Source organism: Mytilus edulis, chromosome 6, assembly GCF_963676685.1.
Source record: "Mytilus edulis chromosome 6, xbMytEdul2.2, whole genome shotgun sequence".
NCBI classification, from domain to species: Eukaryota; Metazoa; Mollusca; class Bivalvia; order Mytilida; family Mytilidae; genus Mytilus; species Mytilus edulis.
The window spans coordinates 79,972,341-79,989,452 of record NC_092349.1 but is presented as its reverse complement, the minus strand read 5'-3'; the positions used below and the strand labels follow the sequence as shown (position 1 = coordinate 79,989,452).

Here is a 17,112-nt window from a genome sequence, read left to right as displayed (position 1 = left end):
AGTATTTTAGCAGTACATAATTAAGTGTAGTGACAATTCAACAAAATCAATAACTTGCACATATTTAAACCCTCCACAGAAATATTACTTTAGATATATAATTAAACGCATGGTTAGAAATGTAGAATAATGAAAAACATTGGTGATATTGTCCTTTTTATTTTCAGTTCCACCCAGAGACAGCAACTTCCTAAACGATCATTGGCTTATCACACTGGTTATTGCTGTCATCATGATTTTAGTTTTGGTTTCTGTAATAATGATATCCATGATAATCAAACAAAAAGGCTACATCAAATCCATCACCGAATTCCACCTTGGATATGCTGGTAGAACTCCTAACGATATACCACTGAACAAAGAACCAGATGTGATAATTCCTTTGCAGTCCCAAAAAGAACAGTCATTGTAACATTTGTAACATGAACATACAATATTTGAATTGATGTAGATCATACTTAAGAGTGTAAGAGTTCAAGTACATGAACAGTACCAAGTTGACTTCACAATATGCGCATATCGACAATATAATATCTTTAATAATGCTTGAGAATCAATATGTGATGACAAAATTGATAAAAGATGAGCACACAAAATATTATCATTGAAGTACGGGCCGATATTAATAAAGGGAAGGAAAATGGTTTTGGGTGCATTAGGATTATCTTTGAAATCAAAATAGCAGCCTAGAAAAAATTAAAATAGCCCAAGACAGGATAATAATATCCATCCCGTTCAGAATTCAGAAAATATATATAAAACAAAATACACAAACTAGTTTTCCACGTAATCATGTTGTATCTTTAGGAGACGTTATCTAAGTCTTTATATGTTTGGGAATATTTCTATTGTTATTTATCTAACATTATGGAGATGTAATTATCAACCTTTAAATTTTTCAATGAAACAATGATGATTTTCAGATAAAAAAGAATAAAAATAAAATTAGAAATATTTTATCTGATTGCATGATTTGTCGTTTATTTGGTAAAGTATTGTCCGTTATTTTATTTTTGGAGGATAACCATCTCACTGTGTGACAAAATAAATAAATTATATTACATATATTAATTAATACATATATTATTTATAAGTTAATATGTTATGCCGATTTTTTGTTTGTTTTTTAATATTTTTATATTTGTTTACACATCATTTAATAAAATATACGTAATTTAGATTAGACATTTTTTTGGCATTGATGCAATTAATTTATCCCACAAAGAATTGTTAAATCAACATAACTTATTACTATTTTGTTTCTTTCTTAAACATCTTTCATTTTTGTATAATTGTCAATCATCGGTACACCTGGTTGCAATCGTGTCGTTTTTTTGTATATTTTTTTTATTTAGTTCATGTCCAGGCAAGATATCATTGGTTTAAAAAGAAACAATTAGAGATTTTGAATTTGCATATAGATATCTGATAATTATTATTTCGAATAGTGGAAATGAAAATAAATAGTCTAAAACCGTCCGTTTTTTTTTCATTTCCACTCAATGTTTTTTTTCAGTTTTGCTTCAATTTATCTTTTATACAAGTGAGAAGTTTAGCCAGCTTTAAACTGGTTTAGTTCACGAACCAAGTCATGAATATGGCTGTTGTTTTCCAATCGTCTGATGTCTTTAAGCTTTTGATTTTGCCAATTGATACGAACATCTCGTTTTTTCGAATTATCCTAGGAGTCTTTTTTATTTTTTTTACTTTTCTTATACGATATTTAGGTTAAGTATGCTTCAACTACACAACAAAGGAGACAAATACCAGTCTTCAGAACACAAAAAGACTGAGGAACAAGAACCTAATAAAAAAAAATTAAACAGCTCCTGCCCAACAAAATTTATTATACCTATGCAAACAGTAAAATAAATATGAACACATGGCAAAAGTTCGATGAAGAGTGGGTTACGTTATTTGTTTTAATAGAGCTGCTGCGTTGACGATCAGGTACAGTAAATGAGCTATTTCGTATTGCTTTGTCAAAATTTGTATACAGCTTAGATTCGTTAAACTATCAATAAAAATCGGAAACATAATGCAATTTTATTTTATTTTTCAAAATATGTTAGTCATGTGGTGATGGAAGTCACTTGACAGATTTAACTAACTACCTTATTCCGAAACTGGAAAATTGAAAAACAAATATTCATTAGCCATTGACTTCAGTTTGGGTGTATCTAATACTTATGGTTATGATACACACAAAAAGATTGTTGTACAGCTTACAATGGAACCCAATTATCCTTTTTATCGCTTGAAAAAAGTCGTTGACCATATTTATGTCTATCAATAACACCATTTAAAGTTTGTGTATCAATAATGTATCAATTTAAAAAAATAATTCTATACATTCTACTCTGAAATGCCTTGACCATGTCACGAATATGACATTTGTCATTCATTCATTCGTTTGTGTGTTTGAACTTTTGATTTTGCCTTTCTGTTTTGAATTTTCCTCCGATAACAGTAATTTTGTGATGATACTTTTCTATACACTAGCCATTGGAAATTTGTTAATTTCAAAACAAATTTGACACTTTTTGCCGATTTCCTGTGCTTTCTATACAAATGTGAATTTTTTGGAAAAAAATAATGAAATTATATTTCACTATATGAAATGCCGATTTTTAGTTTAAGGTCATCACTCAAAAGTGTTTCCTTATAATTATAATTATGACAAATTTTCAACTGACAAAAACATCAAATAATCAATTAGCAGAAAATAGTTTGTAATTAATAAGCATTAGAAGGATGTTTTCGAGACTGGAACAAATAACAAATATCTATAACAATAACCGGAAAAAGAAAAGATTATTACGGAAATTTATGATGACAACATATATCTATTTGGTAAACATCAACGCTAAGTATTGGATTAATTGATATTTGAATGTAAGTATTCGTTTTACTTTTGGTAAATTTCATGTATTAAAGAAATACAATCTACAATTCATACATATACGTAACCATTAATGCTTGACATTGCAGAATTTAGCAGAGAAAGCAATGGGGCTATGAATAAGTGGTTTTATACCTTAAGGTGTGGTATTGTCTATTTGTGTTAAAGACCAATTAGTAGCATTAAGCATTTTGTTGTCTCTTTGACTGATCCCGTTTTCCCATTCGTCAATATTTCCCGAACAAAAGGAATAGGTATTGTATTTCATTATCTTGTTTTATTCCTAACATAATCTCCCTTTTCTCAGCTATGTCCATCATGTAAGAAAAGAAAATGCCAATTGTAAAAAAACATACAAATATGTAATAAAGAAGCACAAAATGGCATATAGACCAGGCATATTAGCACAGATTAAAGACAAGTATTAACTTTAAACCTTAAACTATTAGAAAGATAGAAATAATATTTGACATACCTCTTTGTACTTAGCACCTTAAAACACATGCCATATTTCTTATAAGGTAATCAGGAGGTCTCTATTTCAGCCATTTACCTATCAGGTTCACGTGTTTTTTTATTTGAATTAAATACACTTTAAACCCATATTTTCTCTTTTTCTAATGATCTGATAAATATTGATTTTTTTTTTTATCTTTATACAAATGTATACTTATATCTGTTTTATGTCTTTATACATTTGTAAATTATTTTAATAATAGGCGGCAGCATGATCATCCATAGAGTCTTTTTTGTCATACAAGGTAAGAGTTTTCCGCAACAGAAACACATAAACTCATCATAGATACCAGGACCAAATTTGGTATTCAAGCCAGACGCGCGTATCGACTACAAAAGACTCATCAGTGACGCTCGAATCCAAAAAAGAAAAAAAGGCAAAACAAAGTGCAAAGCTGAGGAGCATTTTTATAAATAGAAAAAATCTTATTACGCACGAAAATGATTAGTGTAATAATGAGTAATGTATTCCCACAAAAGATTTCACAATACCATACATCAAAAAATGTTTGATAAAAGGAAAAAAAACGAAAACCTATTGAGACATAATGAGACTTCTTAACAGTCGCGCTCACCCAAACTAAATATAAAACCGCGGCAATAACAGATCAAAAAGGATAAAACAACAATACTGTTAAACCCGTTCTCGTCATTTCCTAGCAAGAACGGGTAATTTGAAATATTGATAGCGAGGCACCTAATTTTAAAGATACAAGATACATGGATACAATATTTGTTAATTGCGGACAATTCTGTTTTTCACAAAAAGTCCACAAAGCATATTACCCGTTTATTTTCTTTACTTTTCATAATAATAATGTTTGATTATGGTAATATAAGCGTGTCAGTGCTTTAGATTGATTAACAAACAATAATTAACGTCTTGTTTTGTTCTTCTTTTTTCAAGTGTTTTGTCTGCTCTATAATTACACAAATGCTGACACTTTGTATATAAAATTGGGATCAAACACAACATTACTTTGTCCATTCAAATCAACAATTCACAAAGCACAATGGGTTGGACCGAAATCTCTAACGGCTTACAGTGATGGGGCACATCTCAAGGAAACACTGACTAATTATGAAAAACTACGTATTACTGGAAACCATATAATTGGAGAATACAATTTGGAAATCAACGGGTTTTCAGCTGCAGACGAAGGACTCTACCGTTGTAATAACATAAATGGTTCCACAGCAGTACATGTCGACTATCATTTAGAAATTTACAGTAAGTCTATAATCAATAACATTTTGATTTATATTCCATCAAGTTTATTATTTTTATTTTTTCATATTTCGTTTGGTTGATGATAAACGTGTACTTCCATTTGAACGGAAAACTACAACTAACTTATTGTATTCATACATGTCATTCAAACCTGAATAAGTATTTCATTCACTAAAGCGATTAGCGTAATATGTTGTTCGATACACACGTGAGTGTCCGCGTGCTCACCTGAAACCTTAGAAATCACTAGTCGAAGTCAAACACAGAACGCCATGAACAAAACAAAAATGATGATAAACCTAAAAACATTCTTCTAAAAACTACAACATAAGTATTAAAATCTAAGCAAAACGAACATGACCTAACAAAATCTTGGATAATCTCATCTGGAAAAAAGTCATCTTATATTTCTTCCTAAGTGACACTGGCCGTGATACTTTTAGTCAAAGAATATTTATGTGTTGCATCACATCATGACAGATTGGTGAATGTCTCTTGTCTAGCTTTACGCCTTTATCAGTTTAACGATTATCAGTACAAGCAAATTATATCAATCTTAACTGAGCCGAATGTGAAATTTTGGAGTGACAAGGAAGCAATTATGTCACAATACACTCAGGCACATAACGTGTTGCATATAAAGGAAAAATTCGGTGTTTATTAATATTGGTGATATCAAAGAAAACAGGCAAGTTGCAAAAAGGCGTATGTGCACAATCATGATTACGTCATATTGCTCATATTGCTCATTTAATCAATTCCAAATAGAAACATACACGTACTATAAAATAGAATGGGATGAAAACAGCTTTTCTAGATGATTTATTTATTTATTTATAAAAATATTAATTTATAGGCGATTTGTCGAAAAAAATAACAAAACACACACAAACTTTGAATACTTCAGTGTCGTTATTTCGTTGATCAATTTATTAGTTGTTGTTTACTTGATGGCAAGTGGCAACTATTTCATACATATGCAAGACGAGAACAGATAAAATAAAAATACAATCGACAAGCTCTCCAACTTGCGTAAATCGAAATAAAAGGATGAAAGTATCGGCTTCAATTAGATATTTAGGGTATGTTGGTTAGAGTGATAAAATAGTAGTTGCAAGGGTTTATTAATTGACAGAAAGCGCATAGCTCACTCTACCAGGGATTTTGTATTAATCTTCCTACTCTTATAGGACGTGACTATTAGTTTCCAAATTCCGTACAACCAAAATAGCCACACGAATTCATCATGTGTTTTAAAAGTTGTAAATATCACTAAGGAAGTACGTAGAATGACTCTCGGTCCAGAAACATAACTGTATCGTAAGAATTGTCTCTTAGCAGGAAGTGTACATACTAATTCTTTGTTATATCAGGGTCACCACGTAATATGTCAGTGATGAATACTTCGACAGATGGACTTCTAGAGGTAAATGAGGGTCAAAATAGCCTGTTATCATGTCGTGTTGAGAGTGGTAACCCGCCAGAAAACATGAAGTGGGTACACAATGACTCAATACTAGTTTTTGGAGGACCGACACTTCTGCTGTATGAATTTGTTCCTGTGGTTGCCGACCATTTGCAAATATATATTTGTTTTGCTAATAACAGCAACACGGAAGATACTGTTGAATACCAAGTCCAACTGTACGTGAGAGGTAAGCTATCGTAAAATACGCTTGATTTCAGAGACCATACATGTACTGTTGACTTTCATAATCATTTGTACGATACCAAAACTACTATAAATGTGACGGTTATCATACATTTCTCGGTTGTGTTTGTGTTGGTAACATTTACATGTTTGAGTTTGTTTTTTTTTTTTACCTTTTTGCGTTTTTCTTAGACCTTCGTGTTTGCACAAAAAATTACAAATAGAACAGAACACATTCGAATAGTTATCAAAGGTACTAGGCTTATAATTTAATACACCAGACGTGTGTTTCGTCTACATAAGACTCATCAGTGACGCTTAGATCAAAAACGTTATAAAGCCAAACAAATACAAAGTTGAAAAGCATTAAGAACCCAAAATTTAAATACAAAGTTGAAAAGCATTAAGAACCCAAAATTTCAAAAAGTTGTGCCAAAAACGTTTAGGGAATCTATGTCTGGATAAGAAAATCCGTAGTAAAAATTGAATTGGATAATTTGAATTTTGTTTTTTATCAATTTGTCTTAAATTGTATATGGTCACACAATGCACACAAATATTTTTTTTAAAAATTGAAAAGAGAAATCCCCGCGAAATGCGTCAAAGGGAGAAGAAGCCGACCAAAGAACATAAAAGAGTCCAAAGCCATGAACTGGGTTTCAATACAACAAAAAAAACCTCCCGGAGACAGGCTCAACACATGTCTGTAATAGTTCAATGAAAATCGAAGTCGCAGCAAACTCCGGAACATATAAATGAACCAAAATAAAAAAAAACACAAAAAAAAACCATACAAGATCCTGATTTGAGACAGACGCCAAAATGCGGCGGTGTTAAACATGTTTTGTTAGATCTCAACCCTCCCGTATATTTCTAGCTAATATAGAATAAACAAACACACAGCAATACGAACAGTCAAACTCAGTTCAAAAGAAGTCAAAATCCAATTGTAGGCAAAATAACGGAAGAAACTAATCAAAATAAAATTGATATTCAAATTAACAAAGGAATACTAGCAGTTACTGACATACCCGCTATATTGTCTTTCGATTTATGCTACTAGTTTTTTTTATTCAATTGATTTGTACCGAGTAAGTTTAGCTATGACACTAACAGTAAGGTTACTTCTTGTTGTGATCTTGCACAATTAATGCCCCAATAGAGTTATGAGGAAGAACAACTGAAATCCACACTCTAGACATTTTTCTAGTAGCCACCAGGAATTGGTCTAAAGTTAAGATTTATCGCTGTATCAACTCGCTAGCGACATGTTTTCGCGGCCTAACACGAATGAATAGATGACAATAAGATTAGTTTAGCCTTAACTTTCGTTGGATGTTAAATAAACAACAATCTATTAGTCATGACAAAAAGTTTGTATTATTAATAGAATTGCACATATATACGTTTATAATCAGTTTAGTTAATTTCTGTAGAGTTACCATATACAACTATTCAACCTGTTGGTTCTACTGTAATTGAAGCTGCTAAAGGGAAAGATATTGTTTTGAAATGTGAATATACAACTAACGTCAAGCCTTATAAACTGGTATGGATATTCAATAATGACACTGTTCTGAGTGAATCTTCAGAAAAAGTTACATTAAATGACACTTTATATATTACAAATTTAAGCAGAATTAACACAGGGACTTACAGATGTAACGTTTACAACACTGTAGGGATGGGGAATGCTGAAATAAACGTACTTGTAACATGTGAGTACTTTATTCAGATATTTTTTCATCAAAAGACAAAACATAGGCATTCAAAATACACTTTCCGAACTCCCGATCTCAGTTTTGATAAAAAGGTGGTAAATTTATAATTTAGTAAATGATAACATTCAAATACACAACATAAGCAACAAGTTAAAAAAGCCATGACTTCAACAGTTTGAGATGGCCGATCAAGAACACTAATGTGATAGAGGTTTAGAAATAATACACAGATGAAAGTTTCGCTTTAGTATTTGCTATTTTTATGATAAGTACCAATGCACTCATATGAACAGTTTATTCAATCTGCAATGAAGTAATCCTCCAATGCTAATGTACTTCTAAATGATGAAAACATGAGTGTGTTTTGAATAATCTGAAAGTACAAGTGTACCTCATTTCATTTAAACATTTGCACTAATGAGATAAATATAATCAAGATGCCAAACTATCTAGTTTGCAAAACACAAGCATTCTTAAAGTCATAGTAAACTACATGATATTAGCAAAAAAAAACCCAGTAAAAAAGTCATTTAATGTATTATGTTTTATTTTACTTCAGATAAGCCAGAACTTGTTTCAAACGCTTCTTTCGTTTTTAATACTGAAATTGGAAAGCCAGCATATATTGCAATTCCTATAAGAAGTTTTGAAACACCTACTGCTTCGTGGACTCTGTCAAGTGAAGATAATCTTCAGGTTGGTTTATTGAGTGTAAAAGAAACACAAAAAGACATGTTTGTTATTGAGGGGAAGATAGTTCCAAGTACTCATCCTCATTTTGGAAAATATGGAATCAGTGTTAGAAATACAGTTGGAAGTGTTCATGCAGATATAACGCTTGATTATACAGGTATAGTTAAGTAGTGGTCATGATATAAAGAAACCCAAACTAGAATTATTTTTCTGAAGAAAATGAAACATTGCAATCTATTTGATTTAATCAAGCTGTTAGCTTTCTCTGTAAGAAATGTGTCCAGGCATTTTACTCAACAGATTGTTGAAACATATAAGCAAATCTACTGAATAACAAACAATAATTTTTTTTAAATCTACATTAATTTGTTATGGTGCATCAACTTTAGCCTAACCAGTTAAACATAGTATATCGCTAAACAGTTTGTGTTAAGTAATTGTTAAAGACAGTGTGGTTTAATGTTATTATATTCATTCGTTTTGTTTTGGTATTGTAATGAATTGTTGTCTCTGTGGATGCATAACACGTGTTCTTACTATTGCGTAGCTTTCTTTTTTTCACAGACACCCGGGTTTTGACATCACCAATGAGATACACTTGCAGCACAGGCTTTTCAACATCCATGAATTGCTTTGTCAATACGAATTTATACAAAGAATGGTCTTGTGTTTGGCAGCACCTTTACAATGATGAATTCATAAGGTCTTTTCCATGCAATGTAAAGGATGGCGTTTCTCGTTTACATTTCGAATTTTGTAATTACATGGACACTGGCATTTATAAATGTATTTTAGAAACACCAACATGGAACTTTTCTTCCAACGCAGAACTATCTATTAAAGGTGACATACGTATGATAGTTAAACCAATGTGTTTAGTTTGATCAGTACTTCGCAACGACAAATAACAATGTACATAAACGTATATAAAAACTCTAAGGCAAAGGAGTAGGTCCGGTAAGGGCCGATTTGGCCTCAAATTTTAGATTCATCTGACGAAAGTTTTTGGACACTTTTTAAACAATCAAGTGTTTATTTCAGTTGATTCAATTACTTTATGTGAAAAATTTAAAATGATTTACTCTTTAAAAACGATCCGATTTAATCTTAAATATGAAACATCTATCAAATATGCCAAAATATGTAACTTTTCAGATGGTTTCTGTCAAAAATGAAATTGGCCGCATCCGTGTTCATCCTCAATCTTTATACATATTATGTATTATCATCAAACACAACTTACATTTCGATACTAAGAATGAACACAAATGCGGCCACTTCCATTAAAGATGGAAACCGTCTAAATTTAAATTAAAATGCTAAAATTCATAAGATTTCAGTAATTTAGCATGATTTAATGATGGTAGTACCCAATTTATGTGCATTGTATTGTCAAAAACAGCCCATATTTATGTAGCAGAAGCATTCTTCTTTCCAAAATATATCTAAAAGTTGACATTTTAACAATTATTTAAAACTGCCATATTTTTGGGCCAAAAAGGGGTCTTACTGGACCTGCTCCTTTAAAAATGGATAAGTCCATAACAATAGATTAATTTATAATCAGCTGCCATATTTCTGACTTGGTACCTGTACATTCCTAAGAAAATGGAGTGTTAATTCTTGATATTGATTGGTTGACCTCGAATTTGAATACCAGCTGTTTACAAGATTATTTAGACTACTTTAAAAATCCTTAATAGTTGAATTTTTGCTAATTGTTTTGTTCTATTTCTCTATTATTGTCGTAAACCCCTCTTCTTTTCGTTTATCGATAGAAAAGGTTTGTTAACTCTGAGCAGAACTTTGATCAACTCAGAACTCCGATCAAAACAATCATTTATCATGAAATAAATCTTTCAAAGAGGGACAAAAATTACTAGAGGGACAGTCAAACTCATAAATCGAAATGATAATGATTGACAACGCCTTGGCTAAAAAAGAAAAAGACAAACAGACAAATAAAAAAAAAAAAACTACCGCAATAAACCATTCAGAACAAAAGGTAACAATAAGATATATTTCATACTTTTATATTTTAAATTTCAGGGCCACCCATACTATTGAAAAGCGAAGTGAATAGATATAGCAATTACATTGTGTTATCAACGTACTTTGTTTCTCATTCTCCAGCTAAGAGTATATCTTGGTTTTTGCATGACGGTAAAAAAGAAAGTATAATCAAAGCAAAGTCTACGATTTTTCAAATCTTGTCTACTATGACATCTGCTGATATCGTTATCTACGATAAAAAGGTTCAAAGAGATTGTATAAAAACTGATCTAAAATTACTCGATCCTGAAAGTGTGTTAAAAGGACGGTTTGTATGCCTCATAAGAAACAGATTTGGTAGTAGTGAAAAGGTATTTAATACAACACACAATTCTTCATTTTCGTCACTTACGACAACAGATAGTCACAGCGAGGCCTTATCATACAGTAGTATATATCCAATGAATTCGTCTGAGGTTAACAATGAAGGTTTGTTCTTTTTTCATTCACATTTGAAACTCAACACTTCGATGTCACTGTAACGAAAGCAAATTCATAAACCAAAACAATAATTTAAAGAATTTAAAAAAAAAAAAAATCAATCAAAAGTTGTTTTTGAATTTTCAAATTTCACTATAACAATACGGTTCTGATTTTTCTGTACCAGATAGGCATTTCGACAAGAAATAGACAAAATACTTGAAAAGTAACGATTATTAAGAATATGAGGAGCTCATTAACCTAAAAATACAAAAACGCCAAAGTCGGACAAATAACCTCAGCTTTGCATAAGTGAGATACTTGTATATTCTTTGATTTAGAAATATTACCAAGATCCGTCAACACAGAATCCGTATTTTCAAGCATACAACCTCAAAAGTGTTTGTTAAGACCACTCCTGAAAAAATAAAATAAAGCACGGACAAACTTATTAAGAAAACAAAATTTAACACGAATTAAACATATACAAAATAATAAATTGAACACCTTACTATTACAGCATTTGATTCTGCAAAAGATAATTTCACAGTCATATTCCTGATATGTGGACTGACTCTAGTTGTTGCTCTGACGTTAGCCGGAGCAATATGGCAATACAAAGCTTTTTCTAAAGGTATATTTACGTTAATTTTTTTTTCAGATACACTTGTTTGCGTTTCTTCAGGTTGATTTGTCAATGACTGAATGAGGGTCTGTAAAAGTGGGAAAGGTTCTTTTATTTTTAAATCCATTTTCTGTCTTCCTTATTTATTTTTTTTGGCCAAATAACCTCTATTTCTTATTGGTTTTGCTTTTTATCCGATTTTCTTTATATAATGGCTAGAATTTTGAAATGTTTGAATGTTTAACTTTATCGATGCAATATGTCAATTTGTTTATATATTAGTAAATGTAAGTAAGATACAATGCATATAACGAAGAGGCTTCTCAGTGACACATGTCTTGTCACTAATTGCTTAGATCCGATTGGTAACCAATTATAAGTTTTCATACAGAAGTGTTTTACACATTGTCTTACCTTCTCCCTTATTAAACATGATAGAAAAATGCTTTTGCGATAGAAATATAGATTCCACAACAACAAGTGTATTACAATATTTCTCCATTCGAGACAGTTAGATTTTAATACTTCAAGCGCGAGGCTTGCCGAGCTGTTTAAATGATTAAAATTTAAATCGTCAAAGTGGAGAAATATTGAAATACACGAGTTACAGTGGTGGGATCTGTTTCTCTTATGATTTTTATAGTTCCTTTTCACAGATTTGAGGAAAGTTGTGTACTTTTGATGTGCCGTCATCAGACATGGTCGCCTTTTTTCATGACGTGATAATTAAATTTCAACCAATCATTTGCTGAGAACAAATTTTCACTAGAGATTAGAAATATTTTTCTCACACCGGTCAGGAAATGTGAAAATAGCTTGAAAATTAAAGAAACAACATTAACTGCGTTCTTCAGAAAAGGCAAGATCGCCTTAACACCCGGAAAAAATGAAAACAATAATATATTATAAATTTAACGTATCTGAACCACTTTTTGCTAATTACCTTTATCAGGAAATTTAGTCCGATTAGTTGAAAGTCAATGATGTACAAGAATTTAAAAAGTTCATAAGCTATAACCATGTTATCATTCGAATCTTTTTCATTAGAAACAAAATCCCTATTGTTTTTAATAAAATGAACATTTTTGGAATTTTTCAGGAACGACAACTATTCAATCAGAGATACAAATAAGGTGAGTTAAAAAGTTCAGTAATGTATATAAATTTATGAAAGACGCTGTTTTACCAGTTAACAGTCAATTCTTTGAAACAAAGACTTGGTATGGTTGCCAATGAAACTAGTACTAGTAATCAGTATCGAAATGACACGGATTTAAGCTAGTATTTAGATGGAAAAATGATACCATAGGGCCAGTCAAACTCATAGATTGAGTATAAACTGACAACTCCATGGCTAAAATGAAAAAGACAAACAGACAAGTTATAGTAAACATGACAAATCATAGAAAACTAAAGACTCAGCAACACGAACCCCACCACAAACTGGGGATGATCTCAGGTGTTTCGGAAAGTAGGCAGGTCCTGCTCCACATGTGGCATCCGTCATGTTGAAAACTCGGTAAATAGTCTAATTCGGTAGGTCAAATTCATGAGAAGGTAAGGGGATTGTAGTAACGACGTAAGGAACATATCTGATATCATCTGTGCAACGGTTATTCCATAACGGTCAACCAACTCGTGATTGCGTCCGTAAGATTAAAAGGCATTGACACAAAAAAAAAAAAGAAAGAAAAGAGATAAATATATAACACCCGGTAACACTATAATTTCAACCTTAATTATGATAATAATTATAAAACTATAGCTAGGTAATACTATGATTTCAACGCTTCACAAAATGGACAATGCGGTACTTCATAATTGTATCATGTTTCATTTGATTTCATTGTTTCGAATGAATATGGTTTTGAATTTATAAATTTATAAATTTTAAAGAATGGTGTTGAAATCATCTGAATTCAATACTATTTGTTTGTGCACATTTAATCTAGGCCTGTTATTCAAACTGAAATTAAATGTTTTAGCATGTCCGGTCCAGTTATGAAAATACATTTTAAAAGTTTACTTTATACTACAGGATTTATAATTTTGGTTTTATTTTGTGTTTTATTAGTAATGGCATTGCCCTTCAGAATATAAGACGTTCAACGTCATCGGATGATATCTATGAAGAAATCTGCAACGAAAACGCTGATGCATGTCCATCACCTATCTCAGAACAAGTGCTAGAGGGAGAAATCGACAAGGAACGTTTGAAAATCGCGGGAGAAACTATTTCTGCTCCATACATAAATGTTTACGAAGATTTGAATGACGCACCCACAGAAAGAAATCAAAACAAGAGTGAACATTATAAAACAATTAGTTGTGAAATGCCAATTCCAGTTCATAATTCAGACGATGAAAATTACCTTATCCCTGGACCAGCATATATGATTGTTATAGACCCTGATCAAGAAAAGGAAGATAAAACATTTAATACTAATGCATATAAACTAATTATATAATAGAACATATTGATTTTGTTATATTCGTAATAATTTGACAGTCATCATAAAATGTGAGATAACAAAAATATCGCACTACAAGGAATCTTAATCATTTTGAAATATTTCTTTGTCATTTTTTGTTTTTTTTCTGTTTTCAGAATGGCACATTGTTGAAGGTCGTAAAATGACTTATATATGTTGAATTCTCGGCAATTTGTTCTATAGTGGAGATTTGTCTCATCGACAATGATACCACATCTTTTAATTTTTATATTAGGATCATCTAATAGAAGACAATCATCTATAAACGAAACGTAATTGACAATGGAATATATTTCTTTTTTTTAAAAGTCCCTGTTCTAGTTCTGTATCATAGGACAAGAATATGAAAGCTGCAATAGTAGAGAAGCGCACTTTTCTGCATAACATATAGCTATTGATGTATTATTTGTATGATACGACTCCTTTATCACTCATCATATGTTAAAACTAAGGCATAACAATTTTATTGGTGGACAAAACTCGGATGTAAACTTTCGATTAGCGTTACAATCAGTTTTGTACCTTTATGACTATAACAACCGATGCCAGATGTGGAGCTCCTCTGGTGTTTGATGGTTTCGTGTTGTATAGACCTTAGTATTCGTTGTTTCATTTTGAAACCCGTTATTCGTTTTCTTTAGTCTTTTTTAGCATGTTTTGCTCTTTGCGTTGTCAGTTGCTTTCGTTAAAGAGTTTTCATTCGTCTTTTTGATCTTCCGCGTCTGATTTTTTTCTTAGAAACACAAATTGTTAGTCAGTTTGGTATTAAACCTAGTATAATAGCTAGCCTCAACGCCTACTTCTATGACGATAAAGTCAGATGTTGCTACACTTTTGACAAAGGAAATGCAGAGATCATTATCAATGTTTTATTTACATTTTCTTAAATGTTTTGGGAGTTAAACGAATACGGACTTGAATTGATCAAGAAGGAACAATTGAATATTGGGTTTTCATTTTCTCATTAAACTCACAAGCTTTTCTAATATTGTAAATTCTATGTGTTAAAGGCATTCAGAAGTTATCTTGTTTTCTGTCAAATATTGATGATAAATCATTAAAAGAATAAAGAATACATTTGAACACATTTGTACCTATCCCACTTCAGGCTACCCTAGCATTTGTTAGTTTGATTTTCAAATTTAGGTCATTCAAATGTATGGAGTTTAGTATGGCCTCTAATATCACTGAACTAGTACACAATTTTGACTTGGCGCCAACTTAGGCACTCCTTCGGGTAAGGGATTTGATCGCTGTGTTGAAAACCCATATTGTTGGCGTTCAACTGTTACTCCTAGGTCAGGTTGTGTTCTCTCTAACACATTCCCCATTTTCATTTTTAATTTTATAATACAGTAATATTAATTCAACACGTAAAATTAAAAATAAAAGATGTGGTATGATTGCCAATGAAACAACATTCCACATGCATGACACCAAATAACACATTTATTAACCACTATAATTCACCGTAAGGCCTTTAGCAATGATCAAAGCCCATACCGTATAGTACTCTATAAAAGGCAACGAGATGACAAATATAATATATCTTAAACGAGAACACTAACGACCTCGTTCATGTGCACAATAATGAGCAAACAATCAGGTAATAAACAGCAGCACACGACATTCACTGAATAACAAGTTCCTGAGGAATAATAAGACATAAATTAAATGGCAAAAATAACTTTGCATATCGCTCAATAATTTTGGTTTAAACAGTCCGGATGACCGTTAATAATAAAATGCGCTTCAGAAGTCAACATATATATTTAAATTTTTTTTTCAATTATATGCTCTACATCGACACCGTTGCTAGTGGACATTTAGTATCTTATGATTTATAGTAAGCCTTATAACTCGCATATAAAGTTAACGACTACCATGGGTACAATCAACCTAACAGTTTTTACAACATTAGACGCAGCTGTAGTTAATCGATGATCAACTCTCCTCAACGAACTAAAGACTATTCAAAATCAAGATTTAAACAAAACTTGAGAAATTGCGTAAACTACAGGCGGAGGGTGACTGGATGCGTTTGTGAAGTAATCGACCTCTGCTATAAACCATTAGTATTGAGAATACACTGATCAAAGATATCATAATGCATCATTTGATTTTCACTAATCGAGGCAAAAGGCATTGTTATATGATTATATGCCTATATCTTTATATTTCATTCAATTATAAGTTTTTGCTTGCAAAACTGTGTGCGTTTAACTAATGCGTGCTTCAATAACATAACGTAACCAAATTTGGCATTAAAACTTGAAACATGATAACACAATATCCATATTTTCATGCATGTATTGAAGTTTGAGTTTGAGTGTCCCGTTGGTATTTTTATATACCTAATCACACCAATGCTAAATATAAATTACACTCATTATATTCGACATGTCTTCTTTGTTCGTAAAATACAACTTATTACATTGTATATATTTATAGCGGAAACCTTATATATACGCGTATTTACCACGAAATCTTTAGTTTCACAATTCATGTATAAAGGTAAGTGTACTAGCATCACTGAATTGAATCTTTGTCAAATTGTTTAGTAAGATGCAGCCGCCACGTGCGATATAATCAAACATTGTGTGAAATAAATTATATCATGATAAAATCAAATATATACAAACATTTTAAAGTAAAGGAACACAATTAACAATATAATTAAATTTATTGGTCGATGTGCATGAATGGACGACAGAATAAATATTAAATAATTTGCCTTATATACCTCTTGGATATTTGAACTCATTACTTCAAGGTAAACATTGATTTATTTCATCTAAGAAAAATATAT

At 31.3% G+C, this 17,112-nt stretch overlaps 2 protein-coding genes across 4 annotated transcripts in view; both read left to right on the top strand.

Annotated features, from left to right (window-relative positions):
• The window catches only part of LOC139528578 (uncharacterized), a 50,696-nt gene extending 48,669 nt beyond the window's left edge, over nt 1–2,027 (top strand). For all 3 annotated transcript variants that reach the window (XM_071324610.1, XM_071324611.1, XM_071324613.1), the window contains exon 6: nt 168–2,027. In XM_071324610.1, the coding sequence (XP_071180711.1) occupies nt 168–412 (245 nt within the window). In that variant the 3' untranslated portion in view covers nt 413–2,027. The remainder of the gene's footprint in view (nt 1–167) is intronic.
• On the top strand, nt 1,657–15,291 carry LOC139528568 (contactin-5-like). The gene is made up of 10 exons (XM_071324600.1): nt 1,657–3,663; nt 4,326–4,649; nt 6,023–6,304; nt 7,737–8,018; nt 8,581–8,871; nt 9,279–9,557; nt 10,764–11,195; nt 11,707–11,820; nt 12,911–12,944; nt 13,886–15,291. Exons 1-10 carry the CDS (start codon nt 3,630–3,632, stop codon nt 14,277–14,279), a joined length of 2,466 nt encoding a protein of 821 aa, XP_071180701.1. The 5' UTR covers nt 1,657–3,629; the 3' UTR covers nt 14,280–15,291.
• The last annotated feature ends 1,821 nt before the right edge of the window (nt 15,292–17,112 follow it).

Bases quoted from the DNA above. Each gene is read 5' to 3' on its own strand.
- LOC139528568 (XM_071324600.1), top strand. From the start codon at position 3,630: ATGATCATCCATAGAGTCTTTTTTGTCATACAAG. The intron at 8,019-8,580 runs GTGAGTACTTTA...ATTTTACTTCAG, and splicing joins AATAAACGTACTTGTAACAT to ATAAGCCAGAACTTGTTTCA. The intron at 12,945-13,885 runs GTGAGTTAAAAA...GTGTTTTATTAG, and splicing joins CAATCAGAGATACAAATAAG to TAATGGCATTGCCCTTCAGA.